Source organism: Puma concolor, chromosome B2 (assembly GCF_028749965.1).
Source record: "Puma concolor isolate L17-30 chromosome B2, mPumCon1.1.hap2, whole genome shotgun sequence".
NCBI classification, from domain to species: Eukaryota; Metazoa; Chordata; class Mammalia; order Carnivora; family Felidae; genus Puma; species Puma concolor.
The window spans coordinates 11,680,807-11,708,326 of NC_141671.1; the positions used below are offsets into that span (position 1 = coordinate 11,680,807).

The following is a 27,520-nucleotide window of genomic DNA, read 5'->3' on the forward strand; positions in this document are numbered from 1 at the left end:
TATATTGTCTTCTGTTGGTCACTGGTCTGTGTTCTCTGGGCCTTGAACGTATAATAGGGATTGAGACTGAATGACAAGTCCGTGTAATTACACCTTTGCTACCAAAATGCTGAAACAAAACACTGGAGAAACTCAATCCCAAACTATTTATTCTTTTAAGTTTATTTACTTTAAAAGGGGGGGGGTGGGACCCCAAGCAGGCTCCACACTGCCAGCGCAGAGCCCGATGTGGGGTCGAACTCACGAATCATGAGATCATGACCTGAGCTCAAATCAAGAGTCAGACACTTAACTGACTGAGCCTCCCAGGCACCATCTGTCTTAAGCAGAGGCCAGAGGCTGCTGGCTGTGATCGTGGACATCCGTCATTTTCCATGTGATGAAAGGAGCTTGGGCTGCTCCCAGCTTCCTCTCTCTTGTCACGGTGTTGGGCTGTCGGGAGACCCTGTCTTGCCATTGCATCCCTTCATAGCCCCGCATGCTGGCTGTCCTGTCCACTGTGTGCTGGAAAGCTAGTTAATGCAGGTGACATCAGAGTGAGTAAAAACAGCCACAGAATAGATGCACCAGGAGTGGAGACATGGCCGACCCCTTGGGGCTGTTCAGCTTCTGGTTTTGGTGCTCATTGAATTTCTTCTGGATACAGGAGGGTCAAGGCCCTTGAGAAAGGGAGAGCTTCCTGTTCTTGGTACTGTGTAAAATGTAGTGAGCCCTAAGGAAATTGATAATCCACTGGTTTGTTTCCCAAACTGAATATGAATCCACCTCGGCTTGGACATGAACATAACTTTTGAAATTCTCTAATAGCCATAACTCTGGACTGGCCACATAGTGAGAATTGTTGAAGATGGGCTTGTTGTGTTATGTTGTTATATGATGGGACGAGGTGTGACAATGTGTGATGTCGTATGATTCTGTTTCCTCTCCCTTTCTGTGTGTTTGAAATTTTCCCCAATAGAGCATTTGTGAAAACACAATAACGTGTGTCTGTCTAATTGGTATTTAAACGCCAAAGAGTGGAGTCATTTAGGGAAGCGTCATCACTGCCTCACATGTAACCTGGTGATGTGAGCAGGGACCCCACACATTCATTCACCTGTTCTCTTAACAGATCTGTATTAATCGGTTTTGTGCCTGACAGTGTTCTTGGCACTGGGAACTTAATGGGAACAAGATGCACAAAGCCACTGTTTCCACGGATCTTGTCACTAGTAGATGTAGGGGAGCAGGTCTGCAGGTCGGTAAGCAAGTCAATAAATGAGATGGTTTGAGATGGTGAAAGGGGCTGTGAAGGAAACAGAGTAATGTAGACAGAGTGACAGGGTGACAGGGTAAGCAGAGGTGGTGCAGGGTTGAGGGGGGCAGCTCCCTGAGAGAGGAGCAAGCCACGGGGAGTGAGGCCAGGGACAGGGGCTTCTCGGGCAGATGCCCCGAAATGCCGATGCTTTCTTCTCTGAGCGATGGCCTCTCCCCCTGAAGAAGGTGGCTCCAGACTGTTCATCTGATACGTGTGCCCCCTGAGCCCCAGAGTCGGGAATTAGCTTTTCTACTCAGTACCTGCTATTTGAAGAGCTATTGAGTAACCCAATAAAAAGCCAGTAAACACATCCTTATTCAGAGGACGTTCAAACGAGTGGTTAGCCAGCATAAAACAATCCCTTTTCTGCACTAGTAAAATAAACGTACCCAGTTATTTATATAAAAATAGGCTCCTCTTCAGGTATGGCCATCATAAATGGCCTCGTGGGCATCTCCATTCTTGGTAGATTGTCCTGGGGTTATTTTTTATGTATGTGTTTGTTTCTTCAGTAAACGTTAGTCGTTTCCTGCATATCAAGCGCTGTGCAGACCAGACAGGAAAGAACCAGGAGAATGTGACCCAGCCTCTGCCTGGGGACACTCCGAATGGGCAGGAGATGGGTGTCTCTGACCAGACCAGAAGCTCACCATGTGGCAGGCATGGGGGAGATGGTAGTAAGACCTGTGGACAGCCCCACTGTAGTGGACAAGATGGGCAATAGTCCATGACACTGACAGTGTGACAGGTGCCTGAGAATGGATAGCGCAAGTAGCAGGAGACTTGGAGACAGGATGTCAGGGACAACCTCTCTGGGGAGGTTACTTTAAAACAATTTTTTTAATGTTTCTTTATTTTGAGAGGGAGAGAGAATCCCAGGCAGCCTCCATACTGTCCGTGCAGAGCCCAATGTGGGGCTCAAACCCAGGAACCGTGAGATCATGACCTGAGCCAAAATCAAGAGTCGGACACTCAACCCCCTGAGCCACCCAGGTGTCACTGAGGAGGTGACGTTTGTGCCATGTGTGAGGATGAACATTCCTCGCACGGAGAGCGGCTCATGTGATGGCTCTGAGGCAGGAGTTTTTTGAGTTCTTGGTGGGCAGGAAGAGGGAAGAGGAAGCTGCATTAGGTGAACAGAGGCCATGTCCTACAGATGACATAAAGGAATTTGGTATTTTTTCCAAGTACAATGGGGAGTCATCATAGGATGTTAAACCAGGAGAAGGGTAGGAAATTTATTTTGTTTCTTTCTTTTTTTGATCATCTATCTATCTATCATCTATCTATGTATCTATCTATCTATCTATCATCTATCATCTATCTATCTATCTATCTATCTATCTATCTATCTATCTATCATCTATCTATCTATCTATCTATCTATCTATCTATCTTTGAGAGAGACAGAGCATGAGCAGGGGAGGAGCAGAAAGCAAGAGAGTCCCAAGCAGGCTCCACACTGTCAGCACAGAGCCTAATGCAGGGCTCACAAACTGTGAGATCATGACCTGAGTGAAAGTCAGGAGTCAGACGCTTAACCAACTGAGCCACCCAGGCATCCCAGGAAATTTATTTCCTAAAGATCATCCTAGTGGCAAGGTTAGATGTGGGGTTAAAGGAATACACCAAAAAAGATCTAGAACTAGGTCTTAATCCTAAATCCACCACTTACTTAGTCTTGTGGCACAGTTTACTCATCTGGAAATGGGTGATGAGGATTGAGTGAATAAAATACAGCGTTGAGAACCATGTGCCATGGACAGATGCTCAGTAGCATTAGTTCCCCCCTCACTGTCCCTTTTCCCCATAAAATACACAAGTAAAGTGTTCTGGAACCAGTCTCTGGTGGCCTTGGGGACAGCATCAGCAAGCCCACTGACAGCCTCATGAAATGATGGGTACAGTGTCCAGCTGTAGAAAATTTTGTTTTTCTATTTGAGATTGGTGTGGCCCATTCAAAGCCTGGATTAGTAACTGAGATTACGAGTTTAGTCTGTAACAGATGAACACATTTCCTTCCTTTTCTTCCTGCCTTTTTAAAGGACAGAACTCAGTTGCTAATTCAGTACTATTGTTGCTCTTTTGCTCCTAATTCTCAGCATTATATTAGGAGGAGAATCTGCTAACCTTCATGCCTCTTGTCCATATCTTGGAATCTCATTTAGACTAAAGACATTTCCTTCCCCTATCAATTGACTCGGACTTTCCTGTTGTTTTGAATATCTAAGTATCTTCCACAAATGATCAAAGTCCTTTATACTTTTGAGGAGAGCATTTAATTCTCAATAATTCCACCATAATGGTGTTCATTAGGTCCATGATGTGAGTTTGCCTAATGGGTACAAGATCTGCTTGTTTTCAACTACGTAACTAGTACATGCAAAGAAAATGCTGTTAAGTAGTATGGGGATAATAAAAATGATTCAGATGTGGCAGGTGTCCTCAAGGACTTTGTAGCATGATTACAATCGTATTTTAGCAATCGGAAACCAAGAGTCAGTCTCAGGCTTGCCTGGAGCCACTTCTGCTCTGGGATGGTGGCATGCATTATGGGGAGCTTACATATGCAGGGTAGTTAGGTGTGTGTTTGTTTTGGCTTAGCTAAAAAATTTGTTTTTAATATAAAAAAATTTAAGAGCTATTTTAGGTTCATAGCAAAATTAAGAGGAAGGTAGAGATTTTCTATCTACCTCCTGCCTCCCCTCATGTAAGCCTCCCCTGTTATTAACATCCTGCACCGGAGTGATACATTTGTTATAATTGGTGAATCTACACTGACACATCGTAATCACCCAACGTCTGTAGTTAATACGAGGTAAGGTTCACTATTGGTGTTGCATTCTCTGGATTTGGACTAATGTGTAATGATGTATATCCATTGTTGTATCATACAGAATATTGTCGCTGCCCTGGAAATCCTATTCATCCCCTATTCATCCCCTCTCCCCTGACCCCAGTAACCCGTGGCAACCACAGACCTTTTCACCGACTCCATAGCTTTGCCTTTTCCAGAATGTCACATAGTTGAAATATTTCAGTATGTAGTCTTTTCAGATTGGCTTCCTTGCCGTAGTAATATGCCTTTAACTTTCCTCCATGTCTTTTTGGGGCTTGATAGCTCATTTCTTTGTAGTGCTGAGGTTGAATATAATTAGAAATCAGTCCATGGATCCTGCCTTAAATGCTTTTAGATATATCTGGGCTTTAAAAATAAACTGCTCTTAGTTTGCTGTTCACGATGAAAGTTTTTCAGCTCACGCTTCCTAATATAAAGAATAACATTGCCACTAATCCTCGCCACTAGTGTGGCTTTTGTCACATAGTTTTTTTTTTTTTTTTTAATGTTTATTTATTTTTGAGACAGAGAGAGACAGAGCATGAACAGGGGAGGGTCAGAGAGAGGGAGACACAGAATCTGAAACAGGCTCCAGGCTCCGAGCTGTCAACACAGAGCCCGACACGGGTCTCGAACTCACAGACTGCAAGATCATGACCTGAGCCGAAGTTGGATGCTCAACCGACTGAGCCACCCAGGCGCCCCTGCAAACACAGTTTTTGCCAGGGGCTCATATGCAACATCCATGTCTGTGTTGTAGCTAGGGGTGAGGGATGCCATCCTGCCAGGAAGCATGCCTCCCCAAATCTCTTTTGTATCAGAGATGGGAGTTACTGGAATTGTAATCTTCCTGTCTTCGTGCCTCAACTCAGTGTGACTTTGAAATGCAATGATCCCACACAGCTGTCTTACAGTGTATGTGGGCTGCTGAGTCAGGTGTGCGTCCATCCCACAGACCTCAAGGTGGTGGGTCCTTCAGGCTCCCAGAGTTCCACCAGCATCTGTTGTCAGCAACGGCAGCTGTTGTTCTGGGAGCTGGAAAGAAGATTGTAGGTAAAATAAATGGCCGAAGGTGGGAGATTTGTGAATCACCTGTGTAAATAATCCTGCTCTCCTTAAGAGCTTCGTGTATACTCATTCATTTCGCCCTCACATTCAAGGCCACATCCGTGGAAAGTGGTGGAGACAAAGAAGGGGACCTCCTGCTTCCTCCCTCCTGGCTGTTCACCACCACACTGGACTGGACTCATAACAGGCTGTTGTCTGTCCCACTAGGATTATTCAGCTAATATCCTTGCTTTTGTGAAGCTGTTGCACATAGCATGAGGTGTGGTTCTGACTCCCTAATGTAGAAAATTTAAATGATCATCAACATGCTGTCGTAAGTGTGTGCTATTGAGGTACATACAGCCTCACATACATGGAGACTTAATGTTAGAGAAAGGAGTAAACCAGATAAACGTATGTTTCTTCCACATGGCGTATTGACTGGGGCCAAGTCTAGTAGTAGCAGATAGACTGAGAATTAGCCTGAGCATGGCCTCACAGAGGAGCTTAATTCCTGATTTTAAGTCAAGGATCCGTGCTCTGTGCTGCATTTTTCCCAAAGCCTCACCGCATGATACTTTTGAGGACACAGCAAGAAAATTGCAAAAGAGCCATGTTTCCTCTGCTCAGTTTTGTTTTGGTTAAGCGAGTATGAGTTCCTGCAGGTTCCTCCCGCTGGGAATTGCAGCTATGACAATGAGGGGCAGAAGCTCCCTGAAGTGGCCTGGAGAATGCTCCACAGAGACCGCCAGGCCCGTGGCTTTCCCGGCGGCCATGGCCCACACCTGTGGTTGGCCACATTTTGTTAGGCAGGAGGTACAACTCAGGTGTGACTTCCCTTGACAATATTAGAAGGAAAAAAAAGGCAAGGAAGCTGTTATTGATGATCATGAGTCCATGAATTATGTCATGTAACTTGTACAACTTTCATTGGTTCGTGCGCCCATTTTAATTTTAGGGATGTACGTACGGGTATCGTTAGGTTGGATTAGTAGGTACTGTGGATATCCTTGTGATTTAACCTCAAGTTTTGCATTTTAATCTTTTAAACAAATTGTTTATTTTTGAGAGAGAGAGAAAGTGAGAACAAGACAGCGTGAGTGGAAGAGGGTCAGAGAGAGAGAGAAAGACGGAGAGAGAGAATCCCAAGCAGGCTCCACACTGTCAGTGCAGCGCCCGATGCAGGGCTCAATCTCACGAACTGTGAGATCATGACCTGAGTTGAAATCAAGAGTCAGATGCTTAACTGATTGAGCCACCCAGGTGCCCCTGTGATCTTTTTTTTTTATTATTAGCCAGCTGATTATGTAGAAATGAAACTTTCCTTTGAAACTCTACTTGGCTTCTGGGTGACATTAAAAAAAAAAAAAAAAAACCTCCCAAAGGATCATTTCTTTTTCCTTTTCAACCCCAATCCATCAGGGACACATACTTTTGTAAATGTCAGAGAGGGACGGCATCGTGGCATGTTATCTCTAAGGAGGGTAACAGTGGCCGGTACTTTGGAAGAGATGTTTCACTTCTTCAGCATTGGTAGCAAATAGTTCACGGACTGCCCTCAGCCTCACACTGTACTATGAGGAGCACGGGGCTGGGAGATATTTCCAGATTTGTGCAGGTAGTAACCATTTGTGTTTTGCTACTCTGTTCTCAGTACTTCTGGCCACCACATGTGCATGGGTTTTCTCACACCACGCAGTTCTCCAGTTTTCTGTGGGCCCCAGCTGGGTGTCCTACAATTCAGTTCAATTCTGACACCTGTCCACCTAGAGTCATTGTCAGACCCCACAGGTTAGGGACCCAGTCCCACAGGACTTACCTCCTCCTCCATCCCTGCTTCTGACTGACTGAGGTTCCCACCCTCCTCAGCTTTGGTAATTTGCTACAGCAGCTCATAGAACTCGGGAAGACTATTCCCTAGGTTATCGGCTTATTGTTATTATTCTGATACAACTCAAACAGCCAGATGGGAGAGATGTGCAAGGCAGGGTACGTGGGAAGGGCACACAGCCTTCCTTGTCTGCTCTGGGTGCGCCACCCTCCCAGCACCTCCTGGTCAGCAACCTGGACGCTCTCCAAACCCCACCTGTTAGGATTTTTATGAAGGTTTGTTATGATTGATGAAACAGGATTGATCAAATCACTGGCCATTGGTGACTGGCTCAACCCCTAGCCCTCTCCCCTCCTCTGAAGTTAGGGTTTTTAGATTTTAGACTCACCCTGAATAACTTTAATTTTGTTTATTTAAAAAGTAGTTTTAGGGGCGCCTGGGTGGCGCAGTCGGTTAAGCATCCGACTTCAGCCAGGTCATGATCTCGCGGTCCGGGAGTTCGAGCCCCACGTCAGGCTCTGGGCTGATGGCTCAGAGCCTGGAGCCTGTTTCTGATTCTGTGTCTCCCTCTCTCTCTGCCCCTCCCCCGTTCATGCTCTGTCTCTCTCTGTCGCAAAAATAAATAAACGTTGAAAAAAAAATTAAAAAAAAAATAGTTTTAGCCAACAACATTTGTATTGGAAGCATATTTACAGTTACTAGTGTTCTAGCAGAGAAGAAACCTGGTATTGGGAGAGGTTGGGAACCCACTGGTTGGTTGGTTGAGTCCTTTAACTAGACTCCATTGGATACAAATTATGTGTAAGCCATTTGATGCACACTAGGGGCTTCAGTCAGTTCTATTGATAACTGGTGCCCGTTGTATGCCTTCCTGCTTAGTGAGTGGAAATGGTATTGGCCTATATTGTTAAAACTCGTGTTTGCTGGGTGGCAAGCATATGGTACACAACTGTGCAGAAAGAAAATAATGATGTAAGAAATTCGAATTTTGGGGGCACCTGGGTGGCTCAGTTGGCCAAATGTCTGACTCTTGATTTCAGCTCAGGTCATGATCTCACAGTTCATGGGTTTGAGCCCTGTGTAGGCCTCTGTGCTGACAGTGCAGAGCCTGGTTGGGATTCTCTGTTTCCCTTTCTCTCTCTGCCCCTCCCCTGTGCATTCTTTCTCTCTCTCTTAAAAGTAAACATTAAAAAAGTGATAAAATAGGGGCGCCTGGGTGGCTCAGTGGATTAAGCGTCCGACTTTGGCTCAGGTCGTAATCTTGCGGTTTGTGGGTTCGAGCCCCGCGTCGGGCTCTGTGCGGACAGCTCAGAGCCTGGTGCCTGCTTCAGATTCTGTGTCTCCCTCTCTCTCTGCCCCTCCCCAGCTTGCACTCTGTCTCTCTCTCTCTCATAAATAATCATTAAAAAATTTTTTGGGGGGGGGCGCCTGGGTGGCTCAGTCGGTTGAGCATCCGACTTCAGCTCAGGTCATGATCTCACAGCTTGTGAGTTTGAGCCCCGCGTCAGGCTCTGTGCTAACAGCTCAGAGCCTGGAGCCTGCTTTGGATTCTGTGTCTCCCTCTCTCTCTGCCCCTCCCCCACTTGTGCCACACTTCTGTCTCTCAAAAATAAATAAACATTAAAAAAATTAAAAAAAAATTTTTTATGATAAAATAAAAAGATTAGAATTAGATTGTGTTTGTGTCCTCCACTCTTACAACCCTGAGACATTCTTTAGAATCCTCAGAATTTTAGAATAATGCAATTAATTTGTAAAGTGCAGATTAATTAGGAATCCTCCAGTGGTAATTGTAAGCTTTTGCTATTACTTTATTTCAGAAGTATTTTGCTTCTATTATGAAGTTGATATGTCTTTATTGCAGAAAATGTTTTAACAGTGACTAACAGAATGGCAGTTGTTGTTTTTAATCACCTTGTCTCTTCTTATTTCAGTGGACTTCAGTGGTGAACTGTAAATATTCATCTGGCCTATAGGGTGCATCTTACATTGGTAATGCGATTCTGCTCTTTGGTTCTCGCCTGAAAATTCAAGGTGCCATTGTAGGAAAGGGAACCAAATCTGTTTGCTGCCTGGGTTCTGTTTCTTCTGCGGAGGGAGCCCTGCTTTTTTTCACTGCCAGCTTTTCCAGTCCTTAAGTAGTGCTTCTAGGTCCTTCGGTGAGTGTTGTGGTGAATAACCTCAACATAATAGACGGAGAAAATAAATGGCACGTTTTTAAATATGAGCTCATTTTTTAATGAAGAGTCTCTTAAAACCTCGCCTCATTCTTCCCGTGGCTACTTTGCCAGCTGTCAGGGGTTTTCTTCACCCTGTCGTTCAGGGCACCAGTGCTTGAACAGACGTCAGGTGTGATCAGCTCGATGAGGTGTGCTCCAGTGTTTGTACTTACGCACCTGCTCTTGACTCTTTTCTAGAAAAATTAATACAGCTTAGTGCTTGTGAAGGTGTCCAACTTTATACATGTTTATCTAATTATCTCTAAGGGGAGTTTTTTTCTATTCTTTCTCTTCCTTTATTATACATTAGGAAGGAGGATACAATCCTTAGAGATACAATCCTGTTTTATTAGAAGTGCCCTCCTAGGCAGAAATCAGTGCAGCATGGAGAGTGTGCATCCCTGGAGGGTTCTCGATCACTGTTTACTGGAGTCAACAGAAGGGCGGGGCTCCTTGCAGAGTCCAGAGTCTCCCCTCCCCCTGATCTGGCGGCTCTGATTATACCATCCGGTGGTCCTCACTGCCGTCGACCCTCACGGTCATTCTCGTCTCCACAGCAAGCACGTCTAAGACTCAGAACCTTTTGTATTCAGTTTAATGTTTGAGCATTCTTTTTTCTCGGAAATGCATTTCTGAACATTGAAAACATTTTGAACATCTTGAACCTTCTAAAAAGAACATAATGACCATCCATGTATCTGTTAGTTGTGCTGTAACAGTTACCAATGTTCTGTTCTCCCTGTTTGAAGAGCGTATTTTTTAAAAATATATATATTTTTTTATTTTTAATTTAAAAATTTTTTAAACATTTATTTATTTTTGAGAGAGACGGAGTGTGAGTGGGGAGGATCAGAGAGAGAGGGACAGAGAGAATCCGAAGCAGGCTCCAGGCTCTGAGCTGTCAGCACAGAGCCCGACACGGGGCTCAGACTCGTGAACCGAGAGATCATGACCTGCGCCAAAGTTGGACGCTTAACCGACTGAGCCACCCAGGCGCCCCAAGAGTGTATTTTTAAGTTCATAAATATTCTCTATCACACACACACACACACACACACACACACACAGTGCTGTCATTCTTCAGCTCTCAGGAACTTTTCCCCAGAGGAAACTGAGTTTTGAGCTATGTGGACATTTTGCATGTATCATCCAGGAGAGCTGTTTGTTGTACCAGCAGCACTTGCATCTAACATTTATTGAGCCATGACCATGCGCCCATTGTGTGTAATGTTAGCCTTGCCATCACCTGTCATCCTTCATTGGTCCTGAAGGAGTGCTTCCCCATTTTACAGACACAGAAACTGAGGCTCAGAGGGCTTGAATAAACTTGCCCAAGGTCAACGTAGCCAAATGCTGGCAGAGCTAGAGTTGTCTGGCTCGAAATCGTGACCCTTTACCATGACCCTATTTTACTTCTTACAGAAATTGCAAAGGGGGTGCCTGGGTGGCTCAGTTGGTTGAACGTCGGACTTTGTCTCAGGTCATGATCTCACAGTTCGTGAGTTTGAGCCCCACATCGGGCTCTGTGCTGACAGTGTGGAGCCTGCTTGGGATGCTCTCTCTCCCTGTCTCTCTGCCCCTCCCCTGCTTTCTCTCCCTCTTTCTCTTTCTCTTTCAAAATAAATAAATAAACTTAAAAAATTGAAGTCTGCTCTCATTGGTAACACTTCCATTGAATGAACTGATTTCTTTGCACATTCAGAAAATTTTGCTGTAGCTTCCTGTGAGCTTGATAATCAACCTGCTAACTCTTTTTTAAAGTTTTCAAACCAGACTTTGTCATGGAATTTAATGTTTTTGACATTTACATTCTTCTTTTTTTTTTCTTAATTTTTTTTTTAAATGTTTATTTTTGAGACACAGAGAGACAGAGCATGAACAGGGGAGGGGCAGAGAGAGAGGGAGACACAGAATCCGAAACAGGCTTCAGACTCTGAGCGGTCAGCACAGAGCCCGATGCAGGGCTCGAACTCACGGACCGTGAGATCATGACCTGAGCTGAAGTCGGACGCTTAACCGACCAAGCCACCCAGGCGCCCCGACATTTACATTCTTCTTGTGAAGAAGGTTTCAAAGGCTCTTCAAAATGAATATGTAGCCCCCTTATCATTCATAGAGTGCTTGTTGTGTTTTAAATACATGGATATATTAACTTGGTACACAAGCTTATAAACCTCTTTTCAAACTGTGGTCAATAAATCTTGGTTGCAGCGGAACCTTTATACCCACCTATTTGACAAAACCCCAATCCCATGTCATCCTGTGTCCCAGCGTCTCTGCTTCTACGGCCCAAACTGCTCAGGTTGGCAACTGTCCTACGATCTCTGGTCTTCAAGTGGGCCGTGTGCTCTGATTCTTTGTGCACAGACAGTTCCCCCTATGGGGATGCCATTTCTTTGTCTTGTCAGGTGGGTGACTCTGTTTAGCCTTCTAAATTATCCTCAGGGTTTTTCTCTTCTGAGAACCTTCCTCTCTTTTTCAGCCGATCTCACCCTCTTTGAATCTGTTGCTGTGCACATCACATTGTATTGTAATCTGTGTCTATAAGTTTTGTTTACTGTTCGAAAGACAACATATCTAGTTTATTTTTTAATTTTTTTAAATTTATTTTTGAGAGAGAGAGACAGAGACCGAGTGCAAGCGGGGGAGGGGCAGACAGAGGGAGACACAGAATCCCAAGCAGGCTCCAGGCTCTGAGCCATCAGCACAGAGCCTGACACGGGGCTCAAACCCATGAACCGTGAGATCATGACCTGAGCCGAAGTCGGGCGCTCAACGGACTGAGCCACTCAGGCGCCCCTAATTTATCTTTGTACTTCAACAAAGTAGCACACAGTGGGTGTTCAATAGTTGGTGACCGAATATAGCTTTGTTCCCATGTGTGCTGTGACAGTCACAGTCTGCTAGTGTCAGTTATTCGCGTATGTATCTGTCCCTCTCACAAGGTGTTAACCTTCTTGAGGCCAGAGGCCGTGTCTCATTCCCCAAAACACCCCTCAGAGAGCACCTGTACTTTGCAGCGTAGGAATTGGTGCTCAATAAACAAGGTTAACAAAGTACTTGGACAATTTAGGTGACTTTGTGTTTTGTTCTCCATGTGACAGTGGAAGTGATCAGGGACTTCATAAAATACACATCCTTGGACTAATCTCCAGGAGTCAGATGTCATTTAGCTGTATATCTTCAGATAGAGGTTGTGGCAGTTTCTGACATTCAGTCAATAAAACACACATGGAAGAGAATTTCCTGTTTCAGAAGCAAGACGCGGATCCGTCTTGTCTGCCAAAGCGCTGACTAGTGCTAGGGCCCCTGCACACTAGAGCCTTTGGCCATCTAACTTCTGAGGCGCTAACTATAGTTGATAGGGAAAAGTGATGGACAGAAGACTCCTTCTCCCATAAGTCTTCCAACATGAGGTATGAGGAAAGAACAACAGCTATCTAGGGTTATTGCTGTAATAGCCTCTTACATTGCTTTCTTCGTTTCACTTGTTTGTTAAACTTTCCAGGTCTGGGCTACCTGTTAAATTAAGTACCCTCTCCTTATTTCAAGAGCTGGCCCAGTATAGGTCTACCTTATTCTTACAGTCCTGTTTCTGTGTGTGTGTGTGTGTGTGTGTGTGTGTGTGTGTGTGTGTGTGTGTGTGTGTCTCCTCTAGTCTTACCAAACTGCCTTTCTGAACTTAATTGACCTCTGCAACTTTTGAGGGTTTGACCCTTGTTAACATGGGATTTGAACTTCTCTATATGAAATGCTGGTGCAGAGAAATAGCTATTTTTAAATAAGTCATTGAAAAGAGTCTACGTTTTCTAATAATCGCTGAAGTCCTCACTACTATTAAATGCGAGCAGTCTTTGCCCCCACATTTTGGGGCTGTGGTGGTAATCGAAGAAAATCTTCACATCTGGATTATGTCTAACTCGCTAATGTAAAAACTTAGTTCTGAGTTCTTACAGTGCCTTCCATTCTGCATGAATATGTAGGATCAAGGGCCGAGGTCATGAGAGGAACATGTGGCATGACCTCTGCTTTCAGGGAGATTCAAATATAGACAAAATTACTGAAGGGCTTTATGTATGCTGGTAAGTGCTGAGCTGTTTTTTTGACCATAGAGATCCTTGGGGTATAATATCAGAGGTGGTAAAGGCCAAGGTGGTCTCCTCACACAACGTTTGAGGATTTGACACAGTTGAGTTGAGCTTTGAGCTGTGTCTTGGAGAGTGGGGAAATCTAATCAGGCAGACTGGGGAGACAGAAGTGGGATAAAGACATGGAAATGACAGGACTTGTCAGATACCTGGTGTGGGTGACCTTGAAGAGATTCACTGCCCTGCTTATCCTGAGAGAAAAGCAGCTCTGGTGTTCTGTAAAATAGAGCTACTATCCATGTAGAACTGTACCTCCTTCGTTTCTTTTTTTTCTCTTTCTTTCTTTTTTGGAAAATGGGGAGAAGTCCACTTATTTATTTATTTATTTATTTATTTATTTATTTTTTCTTCAGTATATGAAATTTATTGTCAAATTGGTTTCCATACAACACCCAGTGCTCATCCCAAAAGGTGCCCTCCTCAGTACCCATCAAGTCCATTTATTTTAACATATAATAAATGTTAGGGAAAAATTTGATATGATTCACTAATTGAAAATAGTACATTTGATTTAGAAAACCCTTTCTTCTTCATGGACCGTACAAAATTATGAAATGGCTCAAATAATTCCCACCAGGGTTTCATTACTGTGAAACAGTTCCTGCGTAGGAAGGGATTGGAAACATTCTAGTCCAACCCCCTCATTCTATTTTATTTCACTCTTTAAGTTTTGCATATGATCCTTAGGTAACCTGGCACACAGAGGCAGTCAACATAATAGCCAGCATTTATTGAGGGTATATTAAGTGCCAGCCCGGCATGCACCTCCTTATTTTCTCTCCAAATCCTGGGATCTAGAAACACAACCTTACTGGCTTCCAAACAAATTGTGTTCAGTTTATTTCTTTGGAATACACACACAAAAAGTCTCATGATAACTTACAGAGGATCACATGACTAAAAACAAGGACTTTTTATTATTTTTTTTATTATTATTTTTTTAACGTTTATTTTTGAGACACAGAGAGACAGAGCATGAACGGGGGAGGGTCAGAGAGAGGGAGACACACAATCTGAAACAGGCTCCAGGCTCTGAGCTGTCAGCACAGAGCCCGACGCGGGGCTCGAACTCATGGACCGCGAGATCATGACCTGAGCCGAAGTCGGCCACTTAACCGACTGAGCCACCCAGGCGCCCCAAAACAAGGACTTTTTCAAAATGAATGACAAGTTGGGCAGTGAGAGTGGTCAGGAACACGCATACTTTTACCTAAGTGTCGATGGAATGCTCCATTTTCTTTTTTGTTTTTTTTTTTAAATTTTTTTTTCGGGGCGCCTGGGTGGCTCGAACCCACGGACCGCGAGATCGTGACCTGGCTGAAGTCGGACGCTTAACCGACTGCGCCACCCAGGCGCCCCAAGGAATGCTCCATTTTCTGATGAGTCAGCAACCAAGCCTGTGTCTGTAGGTCAGTGAGGTCTGTTTGAAGAGGTTGTTCTTGTAGTTGATTGAATGTTTGCTTGGCTGAGGATGTTGCCTCTTTCTGAGCCATGCTGGTATCCACGATAAGCTGGATGTTACTGAGAGTTAGATGAAACTGTTGATAAGACCTTATGGATACAATCAACAAAGACCTAATTTAAAAAAGATAATATTGATTATGTTTCTGATAGATGGTTTACGTTATTCATCCTTTCTCATACATTTGTGCGAAAACTTGTATCTTTACGTTGTAATATCCTATTGGTTTTTTGCAAAGGATAACATACTATATTTGGTTGCAGTACAAGTATTACTCATAATGGAAAAATTTTTCTTCATGACTACCATGAATGTCATGTGGCCTCTGGGGATTGGGGTAGTAAATGTTGGCTCTGAATTAGGATCACTTAGTTGCTCATCTCTTCATTCACATCTCAAGAAAGGTTTACCGATTAACGAAGTACAGTTTCGGTACACTAAGTGACTTACTTTTCCTTCTTTGGTAAGGATCTTTATTCTAAATTAAACGATGAATAAATTTGGGTAGCAGCAGGTCCATGTAGTGACCTCCCATTTTCCCATGCTCCCCAGTCTCCATTTATTCTTTTTTTTTTTTTTTTTTTTAAACTTTTTTTTTTTTTTTTCAAAGTTTATTTATTTTTGGGACAGAGAGAGACAGAGCATGAACGGGGGAGGAGCAGAGAGAGAGGGAGACACAGAATTGGAAACAGGCTCCAGGCTCTGAGCCATCAGCCCAGAGCCTGATGCGGGGCTCGAACTCACGGACCGCGAGATCGTGACCTGGCTGAAGTCGGACGCTTAACCGACTGCGCCACCCAGGCGCCCCTCTCCATTTATTCTTAAGTGATCCCAGAGAACAGAGAAAGGTGGCAGAATCATGTTGTCATTCCTATATGCTGTCTTTCTAAGGGAAAGGGATATATATTTTTTGCAATACTTATAATGCTGAAACAGGATTGGTTTCCTAATAAGAATAAGGCAAACCATATTGGCATGTCAATGAAGATAGGATAGCTTTATTGTTAGACAGCTCAGGGGGTGAATATACTACTGACTACGAAACAGCACTGGTACTTTGCTGCTGGTGATGATTGTCATACAGTTGTAGCATGAAAGAAGCACACAAAAACTCTGGAGAGACCCCTGGGATTCCTGTTAGCACATTCGACCTCCATTAGATTGCTTGACTCATCACAGCCTTCACATAAAATGTTTATTTTATTAACTTGGTCCATGCTGTTTCATATGATTGCCTTATTATAACCCAAGTGACTCGTCTGTCCTTTGTTAAGTAAAGCAGTGATTTAAACGGCTTTTAGGGACGCCTGGGTGTCTCAGTTGATTGAGCATCTGACTTCAGCTCAGGTCATGATCTCACAGTCCACGCGTTCGAGCCCTGCATCAGGCTCTGTGAAACAGAGCCTGGAGCCTGCTTCGGATTCTGTGTCTGCCTCTCTCTCTGCCCCTCCCCTGTTCATGCTCTGTCTCTCTCTGTCTCAAAAATAAATAAAAACATTTAAAAAAAAATTTAGTGGCTTTTAAAAAGTAAGGCAAGCAAAATTAGAGAAGGTTTAGTCAAAAGTACTGTGCATACTGTTTTCATTATTGTTCTACCTGCTCAGAACAGATGCCTTCCATAACAGTGTTCCACTTCAGGAAAATTTCTTGGCAGAAACCTTTAAGTTTATGCACAAAGCAAAGATCCATGGCTTTCTTAGATTAAAAGCACTTGTGCATTTTTAGTATAACATCCATAAATGTTTATCCTGCTTGAAAGGGTAGATAGAATGTTGACACTTACTTGATGGCAGCCAGAAATACCAGTTTTTCTAGATAGGGTCCCCTCTAAAACCTGACGATAAAAAATCACATTCCCATTATGCCTGTCTGAAGTAATGACGTAAAGGATCCTTTAAGCTCAGTCATACAATTTCAAGAAGATGATAAAGCTTCATCTTTATGGAATGTCATGGTTTTCTTTCCCTCTGTTTAAAACTTTGGATTGCCCACCTGATTTTGGAATGCATAGACATTCTTTCCTTGCCGCTGAGCTCCGGGTTTTATTTGGGGCCCTCAGAGCTCTGTGAGGAGTGCTGCGCCCAATGCTGGAGAAAGGTCACCGTGCTATTTTTGCATGTACCTTTTGATTTCCATGCCCTGTGCCCTGGAAAATCCATTTTCTTATCCTTCAGGTCTTATTCCTTGTGAAGAAGGAATAAAGCCACGGGGAAAACTCCCCCATTTCTACTTAACGATAATTTTACAGTTTATGTATTGATGATACTGGAGGCTGATTAAAAACACCCACATCAGGAAGGCTAAGAACTAACTGTCAGAGGCTCACATTTTATAAAAATCATAGTTCAGCTTTTTAATTTCATATACATGGAAAACGTTTACAAGGCAAGTCAGCCCACTGGTTTGTTACTTTGAAAACGGTTTGCTTTTCGGAATTTTCTCCAGGTGGCAATTCCAGTCATTTGGGGGGATATTAACATGTAAAAATGTGCTTGTGTGGCTGGTTATGGGAGGAGGCTAGCTCTTCAGTTTCTCTTCAGTGATGAAATACATGAAAATTGTTGAGAACTGTGGCTTTCAAATGGGGAAAAAAATCCCATGTGAATTAGAATATTTATCAAAGGAAATATACATATATTGTAACACCAATTTAAGAAAATTTAAATGTTGAAATTAATTTAAAAGTGTTTGACCAGGTACAATATGATTGTACATGCTTTCTTTATCTGGATGCTTTTCTGTTGGCATTTTTTAGAATCATTAAGAATACCTCTGAGTGACTGAATCCATTCTCTGTAAACTAGGAAAGAAACCCATTATGCCTGTAATATATTTTTGAGCAAATATAATAGTTTATCACTTCAGGCAGCAAAGTGAATTTGGCTTCTCATCTTTGTAGAGTATCCTTCAGACCATGTTACCAAGATGCTGAGTTTCCGTTATGTTTTTTCTTTTTCATTGCTTCCCTCTGATGTGGCTGCTGTGTTGACAACCCTTTCTACTTCTGCTGCTGAAATTTTTTGTTTCCATCATTAAGGAAACCTCCCAAGGTAAGCACTGAAATGGAATTTGACACTCATATTAAGTGTGCACATATCCAGGACTTCATCCATCACAGTAACCCACGTGGAATACCTCTCCCATTGAGAAGAAAAATCGGCGTTCCCATTAAAACTTAAACCATGAAAAAACAATTAATGTCGGTAATGATATAAAATTGGAATGCCGTCCGCGTTTACAAAGCACTTTCATACATTATTTTTTTCTTGGAATTAATGCTCTGGTCCTCAGAGCAAACCCGTCAGCTTACTGTTTCTATTTTATCAATGATGAAATGAGGCTCAGAGAGATGAAACTGTGTCTTAATTCACACATTGAGTAAGCGGAGAAGCTGGGACCATAGAGAATCACCACCTAGAGAATGGAAGGACAAAACTGGTAACAGCCTAGATTGATTGCTGACAGGGACAGATGATCTTTTCTATGCCCTACCAAGAGTAGTTGATAGCATCAGGAAAATTCTCCAGACTTTCAGGTAGCGTTAAACCATCCACAAACTCTGGCTTCTCATTGGAGTTTCTTGGGCCTCACAAAGTCCACTGGCTGGAATCGTTCTCCTTGCTCCGGCCAGCCTTCAGTGGTATGTTTACCAGTGAGCAACCTACGGGTTAGAGAGTAGGTGGGGAAAAAGAATATGAGAAGGAGGGGATCTGAATGATCAACTCCTGAATAATTGAAGACTGATTTTGTTACTGGTGAGTATTTTATTGGGTATCAAGGGACACTTAGTGCCAAAAGGAGGGAGAAATTCAACCAGTCCCTCACCAATAAGGCTGGTTATATAGCTTTGGTTCCTGAGAAGGAGTCAAGACAGGCTACACACCCAACACACAATGTCTGGTCAGAATCTAAGACATGCTGGGGAGGGTAAGGAATTCAGAATAGATTTGGCTTACTTGCATCTAGGGCTATGAAGGCAAGTCTAACTTAGCTTTTAGAGTAATGGAAACTCAGCAAAATGCTAAATGTTACCCTTTATGTTTATTGAAGGAGATATAGGAATTGTCCTTGGCACTTAGGAGTTTCAACTCCAGCAAAGGTACATATCCAACAAATAATATGAGGTCTTTTAAGAAAGAGGAAATATATGATGTTATAGGAATGTAAGCACTGGCATCTGGCCAAATCTGGGGAATTAGAAGGTTCTCCCTGAGCAATTATTGATGTGGACATGGTCCCTAAAAGTTGCAGTCAAAAAAGTGTCTCTGCTACTCAGAAAGATGTGAGTGACCTTAAGCAGCTCTTCCTTCCCTCACTCTTGATCTTAGAGGTTTCAAAACAGACTGCCATCCTTGTGATACATTTAATTCTTTCCCCACAGAAAAAGGCAACGAAATCCTGAGCAATTCTACACATTCACAGTGAAATTAAAAAGAGGCACAAAAACACATAAAAAAAAAAAATCACTGATTTCTTTATACCTAAGAATTTTCTAGGTTACTTTCTATTCAGCTCTGGAAAACCAGAGCTTACTGGTTTTCCTAGGTGTTCTGTTGATAGTTCCTATGAAGTATCATGAAATTTTCAAAATAAAATCAATATTAAATCACCACATTGAAATCTATAGATGCATACTGTAAGACACACCTGAGAATTATAAAGATCACCTTAAAATCAAATAAGTGACACAATAGAGTCATATTTTTTAAAAAGACATTAAAATAAATAAGGCCTTTTCTTGCAGAAACTGAAATATTGAAAGCAAATTGGAAAGGGAATGGTGTTTTTAATGATGATTATATAAACATGAAATTTTATGGATTTAAAACAGTGAGATTCAGACATGCTAAATTAGCAAAATCTTAGAAGACTGGTTGGTTCAATTTAGCAAATAATTGTTCTGGGCAGGGAATAGAATACTACATGAATGAGACCTGATCCTAGCATTCTAATGGGGGTAGGGTAACATGCACAATTTAATATAAAGTCAATTGTGTTAAAGGCCATAAGAGGCAAAATATTTGTGGAAGTCATAGGATGAAGGGTCCCATTCTGACTTCAGCAGATCCGAGGATAGCTAGGACTGGACCTAATATTAAAAACCTGTGCTTGAAGGCACTGGAGAACTACCAAGTTAGTGAAGAATTACCAAACCAAGATCGAAGAGAAGGTAGAAATGTAGAGGAGTGAACCTGGTGTTTGGGTGTATCCCATTCAGACAGAGCAGTTTAAAGGCAAAGTAGTGTTTCTGACAGCCTCATGGGGTCTGGGGAGCCGAGGAGGACAAAAATGTTAGAGCTCAGAGTTTTCCAGAGGTGGAGTCCTTGGTAAACTCTTTATACTTTGACTTGGCGGAATGGATTGAGACCCAGCCTTGGCTGGAGTATAAAGATGAAATAGAAATAAACAGTCTTCACATGGATTCCTGTGTGGTTATGAGTTCTTTGTGTGATCCAGGAAATCTCAAGCACTAAAAATGGATCAAAGCGATCCTAGAATGGAGGTTCTTATAGGCACCCAGAAGAAGCAGATGTAATCCCAAATCTCTGAAGATTCCACAGACCATTTTAAAAATACAGTGTCTGCACACAATCAAAGACAAAGAAAGAGGTGCATTACAAGATAAGGTAACATGAATAGGAAATAGCAGAAACAATAAAATGTAGAAATAGACCCACAGATGCTTCAGATGTTCAAATTGTTAAGCATGAACTTTAAAATAACTATGCTTATTATATTTAAAGAGATAAAAGATAAGATTTAAAAATGTTGGAGAGGGTTAGAAACCATAAAAAGTGACAAAACAGATTTGGAAAATAATCCAATAGAAATGTTCACTCTGACAAACCCAAAACCAAAATTAAGAACTTAGGGTTTAGCTGAAGATCGAGCTGAAGAGAGAGTTAAATAACTAGAAGATAGGTTAGTAGAAAATACCAAAATGAAATATGAAAGAGGTGCTGGGACAACTGGACATCAGCATACACAGAAATGAATTTATATATAGACTTTATACCCTTCGTAAGAATTAATTCAAAATGGATCATAGACCTAAATATAAAATGCAAAATTATAAAGCTTCTAGAAGTTAACATACGAGAAATCTAAGAGATCTTGGGGTTGCTGATGACCATTTAGGTTCAGCACCTAAAGTGTGACCTGTAAAAATAAAATTGATTAGTGGGACTTCGTTAAAAGACACACTGCTGTAACAGCACTCTAAAGAGAATGAAAAGGGGCGCCTGGGTGTCTCAGTTGGTTGGGCGGCTGACTTCGGCTCAGGTCATAATCTCACGGTCTGTGAGTTCAAGCCCTGCGTTGGACTCTGTGCTGACAGCTCAGAGCCTGGAGCCTGTTTCAGATTCTGTGTCTCCCTCTCTCTGACCCTCCCCCGTTCATGCTCTGTCTCTCTCTGTCTCAAAAATAAATAAACGTTAAAAAAAAAAAATTTAAAGAGAATGAAAAGAAAGCCATAGACTGGGAGGAAATATTTGCAAAACACATCTGCTAAAGGACTCTTACCCCCACCTAAAAATATATGTGTGTGTGTGTGTGTGTGTGTGTGTGTGTGTGTGTATAAAGCTCTTAAATTTCAACAGTAAGAAAATGAACTACCCAATTAAAAGGGCAAAAGACCTGAACAGACATTTCACCAAAAAAGATACACAGATGGCAAACACGGACATGAAAAATGCTTCACATCATATGTCATTAGGGAATTGAGATGCCACTGCATACCTATAAGAATGACTAAAATCCAGAGATCTGACAATCCCAAAGCTGACAAGGAGAGCCCTAGGAATTGTCATCCATTGCTGATGAGAATGAAAAGTGGTATAGCCACTTTGGAAGACAGTGTGGAAGTTTATCATAGTGCTAGACATATTCTTATCATGTAGCTGTGTAATCCTGCTTCTAGGGATTTACTAAAATGAGCTGAAAACTTCTATCTATACAAAAACTACTCATGAATGTTTACAGCAACTTCATTTATAATTGCCAACAACTGGAAGCAACCAGGATGTTCTTCAGTAAGTAAATGGAAAAACAAACTGTGGTATGTCCATACAACGCAATACTGTATGAATTACCAAGCCATGGGAAAACATGGGGGAACCGTAAATGCATAGTGCTAAGTGAAAGAAGCCAATCTGAAAAGGCTACATGCTGTATGATTCCAACTACATGACATTCTGGAAAAGGCAAAACTACAGACATTAAAAATGTGTGGTGTACCTGAGACAGTACCCATAACTCATGGCAGCTCCAGAGTGACTGTTGAATGAATGAAGAAAAGGAAGGAAGGAAGGAAGGAAGGAAGGAAGGAAGGAAGGAAGGAAGGAAGGAAGGAAGGAAGGAAGGAAGGAAGATCTATTGGAGCAGAACGACACCCACTAGTTTAGCAGAAAAAAGGTGCAAGTGATGGACAGAGCCACTTTGCCAGAGACACTTTGCCAACTGTCTGCCCTGATTCCATTCTCAAGAAGATCCAAACGCCTGGCCACTCTGTCATCTTGTTGCTTCTTTCTGACTTGACCTCAAAGTGTGCATTAGATCTTGCAAAGCTCACCAGCAGCATGGATTCTCTTGTCATTAATTTGTGTTCTAAGGATTTTTTTTGTGTGTGTGTGTGTGTGTGTGTGTTGTCTGTTTGGGCAGTTGTTGAAATTTCATCTAATGATGTGATGATGGTGAATAATGGTAATCACCCACCTGCAACAATGCACTGCTTCTATTATGTGCAAGAATTTTGTGCATTTTACTAAGAAATGTTTGGAGGTAGGAGTGCTGATTAGGAGAAGGCAGAGGCTATCATTTTGAATATTTGGTTGAGTTAGCACTATTCCTCCCCAACGTTATACAGGAAAGGTCTCGTATTCTTTATATTCTTAGAATGCTATTTCCATTGTTACTATTAATAGTAGGTATCTTTAACTCAGTTCTTGTAATATGCCAGATTCACTTAAAATCCAAATTAAAATTCATTGAAAACTTGGTTGCCTTCAAAGAGAAAAAAAAAAAATCCATGATTGTCAAGGGGAGCAGGAGGAGAGAAGGGATGAATAGGTGAGGCACAGGATTTTAGGGCAGTGAAATAATTTTTTATAATACTATAATGGTGGGTATATGACATTTATGCATTTATCAAAAGTCATAGAACTGTATAGCTCAAAAGAGAGAATCCAAATGTAAACTATGGAGGTTACTTATTAATACTGTATCAATATTGGTTCATCAACTATAATAAGTGTAACACACTAACCCAGTTATTAATAGGTGAAACCATTGGGGGTTTACCCAAGCAGAGAGAGTATATGGGAACTCTGCACCATCTGCTCAGTTTTTCTGTACACCTTAAAATTGCCTTAAAAAATAGTGTAGGGAGCCATGAGTGGCTCAGTAGGTTGGGTGTCAGATTTCAGCTCAAGTCATGATCTCATAGTTCATGGGTTCAAGCCCTGCATCAAGCCCTGCACTGACAGCACAGAGCTTGCTTGGGATTCTCTCTCCCTCTCTTTCTCTCTCTCTCTCCCTCTCCCCCCCCCCGCCTCTCCCCCACTTGCACTCTGTCTTTAGAAATAAGTAAACTTAAAAAAATTATTTTAAATAGCCCATTATTATGAAAAAATAAATGTAATCACCACATCAACAGAATAAAAAAGAAAAACCATACGATCATCTCAGTAGATGCAGAAAAAGAGCATTTGACAAAATTCAACATTTATTTACAAACTTGAAGCAAGCTAGAGGGACACAATCCTCCTTAATGTGGTAAACAGCATCCATTGAAAATATACAGCTGTCATCATACTTAGTGGTGAAAGATTCACCATTTTCCACCTAAGATAGGCAATAAGGCAAGGATATTGCTTTAGCCACTTCCATTTAGCATTGACTGGAGGTCCTCGCCAGTGTAATAAGTAAAGAAGAAGAAATAAAAGATACTTAGATTGGGAAGGAGGAAGCAAAAGCATCTTTATTTTTTTTCTTTATTTTTTTAAAATTTTATTTTTTATTTTTAAAAATTTACATCCAAATTAGCATATGGTGCAACAATGATTTCAGGAGTAGATTCCTTACTGCCCCTTACCCATTTAGCCCATCCCCCCCACACCTCCTCCAGTAACCCTCAGTTTGTTCTCCTTATTTATGAGTCTCTTCTGTTTTGTTCCCCTCCCTGTTTATATATATATATACATATATATATATATATATATATATATATATATATATATATATATTTTGTGTGTTTTAATATTATTTTTGTTTCCCTTCCCTTATGTTCATCTGTTTTGTCTCTTAAAGTCCTCATATGTATGAAGTCATACGATTTTTGTCTTTCTCTAACTAATTTCACTTAGCATAATACCCTCCAGTCCAGTTCCATCCACGTAGTTGCAGATGGCAAGATTTCATTCTTTTTGACTGCCGAGTAATACTCCATTTTGTATATATACTACATTTTCTTTATCCGTTCATCCATTGATGGACATTTGGGCTCTTTCCATACTTTGGCTATTGTTGATAGTGTTGCTGTAAACATGGGAGTTAATGTGTCCCTTCGAAACAGCACAGCTGTATCCCATAGATAAATGCCTAATAGGGCAATTGCTGGGTCATAGGGTAGTTCTATTTTTAGTTTTTTGAGGAACCTCCATACTGTTTTCCAGAGTGGCTGCACCAGCTTGCATTCCCAAAAAGCATCTTTATTTGTAGCCATTATGGTCACCTACTTGGAAAACATTAAGAAACCTCCAAACAACCTCCTAGGACTTACAAATGGCAAGGTGGCAGGGAAAAGGTCAAAATACAAATTGTATTTTTCTATTCTAGCAATGAGCAATTAGAAAAAAATTTAACAAATCCAGTAATTTATAAGTGTTAAAAACATTACATACTTAGGTATATACTTAATGAAAAATGCACAAGACCTTTTTATTAAAACCCCACATATATATAGTCATTTGATTGTAGATGGATGTGCCAAGAGATAGAGCAAAGAGTATCAGCTGTGTTCACATAATGATAAGGCACAGAGTCGGACCAACAGTACATGAAGGGGAGGAGTCTTGGGTGACATCCTGGAAGGCCTTGATGCCAGGGTTGGCCCTTGTGCCTTCCGTGTCTCTCTGCTGCCTATTTTGAACAAAGCAGGGGCATAGTTGAGGCTCTGTTTTGGTAGATTAATGTCAAAGCAGAGCATAGAATAAATTGGGTTTGGTGAGTTGGGAAGGGGCTGGAGGTGGTATTTTGATATTCAATATAATGTGCGAGAAAAGAGGTGATAAGGGTCTGCACTGAAGCAGTGCCAGGACACTGGAGAAGAGGAAGGGGAAAATTATCAAGACGTTGTAGAAATAGAGCATCCAGATAGGGGCACTTGTACCCCAATGTTTCTAGCAGCACTCTCAACAATAGCCAAATTATGGAAAGAGCCTAAATGTCCATCAACTGATGCATGGATAAAGAAATTGTGGTTTATATACACAATGGAGTACTACGTGGCAATGAGAAAGAATGAAATATGGCCCTTTGTAGCAACGTGGATGGAACTGGAGAGTGTTATGCTAAGTGAAATAAGCCATACAGAGAAAGACAGATACCATATGTTTTCACTCTTATGTGGATCCTGAGAAACTTAACAGAAACCCATGAGGGAGGGGAAGAAAAAAAAAAAAAAAGAGGTTAGAGTGGGAGAGAGCCAAAGCATAAGAGACTCTTAAAAACTGAGAACAAACTGAGGGTTGATGGGGGGTGGGAGGGAGGGGAGGGTGGGTGATGGGTACGGAAGAGGGCATCTTTTGGGATGAGCACTGGGTGTTGTATGGAAACCAATTTGACAATAAATCTCATATATTGAAAAAAAAATTAAAAAATAAAAATAATTTGCATGTCAAAAAATAAATAAATAAAATATTAATTGCCTCACAAAAAAAAAAAAGAAAAGAAAAAAAAAGAAATAGAGCATCCAGGACTTGGGTGCTGAAAGCATATAGAAGACAATATAACAGAGTCAGAGAGGACTATGGAATTTGAAACCAAACGACTGAAAATCCAGCAGGGACACAAGAAGAAAGGGCTGCTTTGGTGCCAGGACAAGGTGACAGGTTCGGTTTTAGAGTGGGTTAAATTGGGAATGATGGCAAAGCATCTGCTATCAATGCCTTGCAAGGTGTCCAAGGTTTGCAGTCTGTGCCCTAGAAAGGTCAGGTAGATTCTTGTGTAGAGGAGATAGGAGGTGGAAGGAAGGAGTGTCTATGAAGTTGTCAAGGAAGAGAGGATTAAGAGAAACAGAAGACAGAGAATCGAGGCTAGCACCTTGGAACTCATCCTGCTCTGGTGAATGGAGAAAGGGGGAAGAACCAGTAAGTATTAAGAAAGGAGACCAGACGCTCACGTGTGACCCTGCTGTGGGGGTGGCATTTAGGATACTTAGACACCTGCTCTTTCCGAATTAGATCTCTTTTGTTTTTAGAAGTTATTTTTTCTACGGACGCCTGGGTGGCTCATTTGGTTAAGCATCCAACTATTGGTTTCAGCTCAGGTCACGATCTCACGGTTTATGAGTTTGATCCCCACATCAGGCTCTGCACTGACAGCTCGGAGCTTGCTTGAGATTCTCTCTCTCTGCCCCTCTTGGGCTCCCTCCCCCTGCCCCTTTCAAAATAAATAAGTGAACTTAAAACAACGTTATCTTTTCTAGTGTTAAGGCAAGGAAAAGATGAAGATATTTCTCTGGTTGACTTTTAAAAAGTTAGATCAAATTTTTTTTTTATATATAGAGTGTGAATATAGCATGTTAGGACGGTAAGGGAAATTATTTATATTTGTATAAATTGTCTTGTGCTGTGCATTTGGATTTTTCTCTTTGGCTAGTGTTACATTTTGTAAGGGTGTACTCCTGGACAGAGAGACATTTATTTCAGTGTAGGCCAAAGCACATACCTCTTAATCTCGCCAGTAGCTCCTATGCGATGTTTATAGGAGTGTGTCCTGTTTCCCTTAAAAAGAAAAGTAAGCTTTTAGGCAAACATGGAGATACTTGCTGTATGCCTCCTCGTTAGTTAAAACAAAAAACAAAATGGTTCTGTCTCATAATTTTCAGGGTTGAGGTAGGAGTGTTTTTCTTTATCAGTGGGACTAGTTTCGTTTTGTTTTTTTTTTAATTTTTTTTAGCGTTTATTTATTATTAAGAGAGAGAGAGAGAGAGGCACACAGAGCATGAGCAGGAGAGGGGTAGAGAGAGGAGGAGACACAGAATCCAAAGCAGGCTCCAGGCCCTGAGCTGTCAGCACGGAGCCCGACGCGGGGCTCGAACTCACGAACTGTGAGATCATGACCTGAGCCGAAGTCGGTCGCCCAACTGACTGAGCCACCCAGGCGCCCCTCAGTAGGACTCATTTTGAGTCTAAGGCTTTTGTTTTAGGGGTGTTAATCGCCTGTTTGTTCAGCCACCTTCTCGTACACTTTGGATTTTGGCAGGAGGTGGTACAGAGGGAGAGAAGACACACGCGTGTAGAGAATCACTATCTAATTATGCCCTCACACACGCTCTGTCGTGGGAGAACAGAAAAATGTCCTCAGTCACAGTAGCTTTGCCTTCAGAAAGGAACTGGTTCTGGTTCCCCCTGTTGGCCCTCAGAAGGTCTGGCACGTTCTGGGAACTTCCCTTCCTG

The 27,520-nt window shown here is 42.0% G+C and overlaps 1 protein-coding gene across 9 annotated transcripts in view; it reads left to right on the forward strand.

Moving 5' to 3' along the window:
* The window catches only part of KIF13A (kinesin family member 13A), a 219,129-nt gene that overhangs the window by 67,238 nt on the left and 124,371 nt on the right, over window positions 1-27,520 (forward strand). For 8 of the 9 annotated variants that reach the window (XM_086706170.1, XM_086706172.1, XM_086706173.1 and 5 more), the window contains exon 3: window positions 17,881-17,893. The exons of the other annotated variant lie outside the window; for it this stretch is intronic. In XM_086706170.1, coding sequence (XP_086562296.1) covers window positions 17,881-17,893 — 13 coding nt within the window. The remainder of the gene's footprint in view (window positions 1-17,880; window positions 17,894-27,520) is intronic. 9 annotated transcript variants of the gene reach the window in all.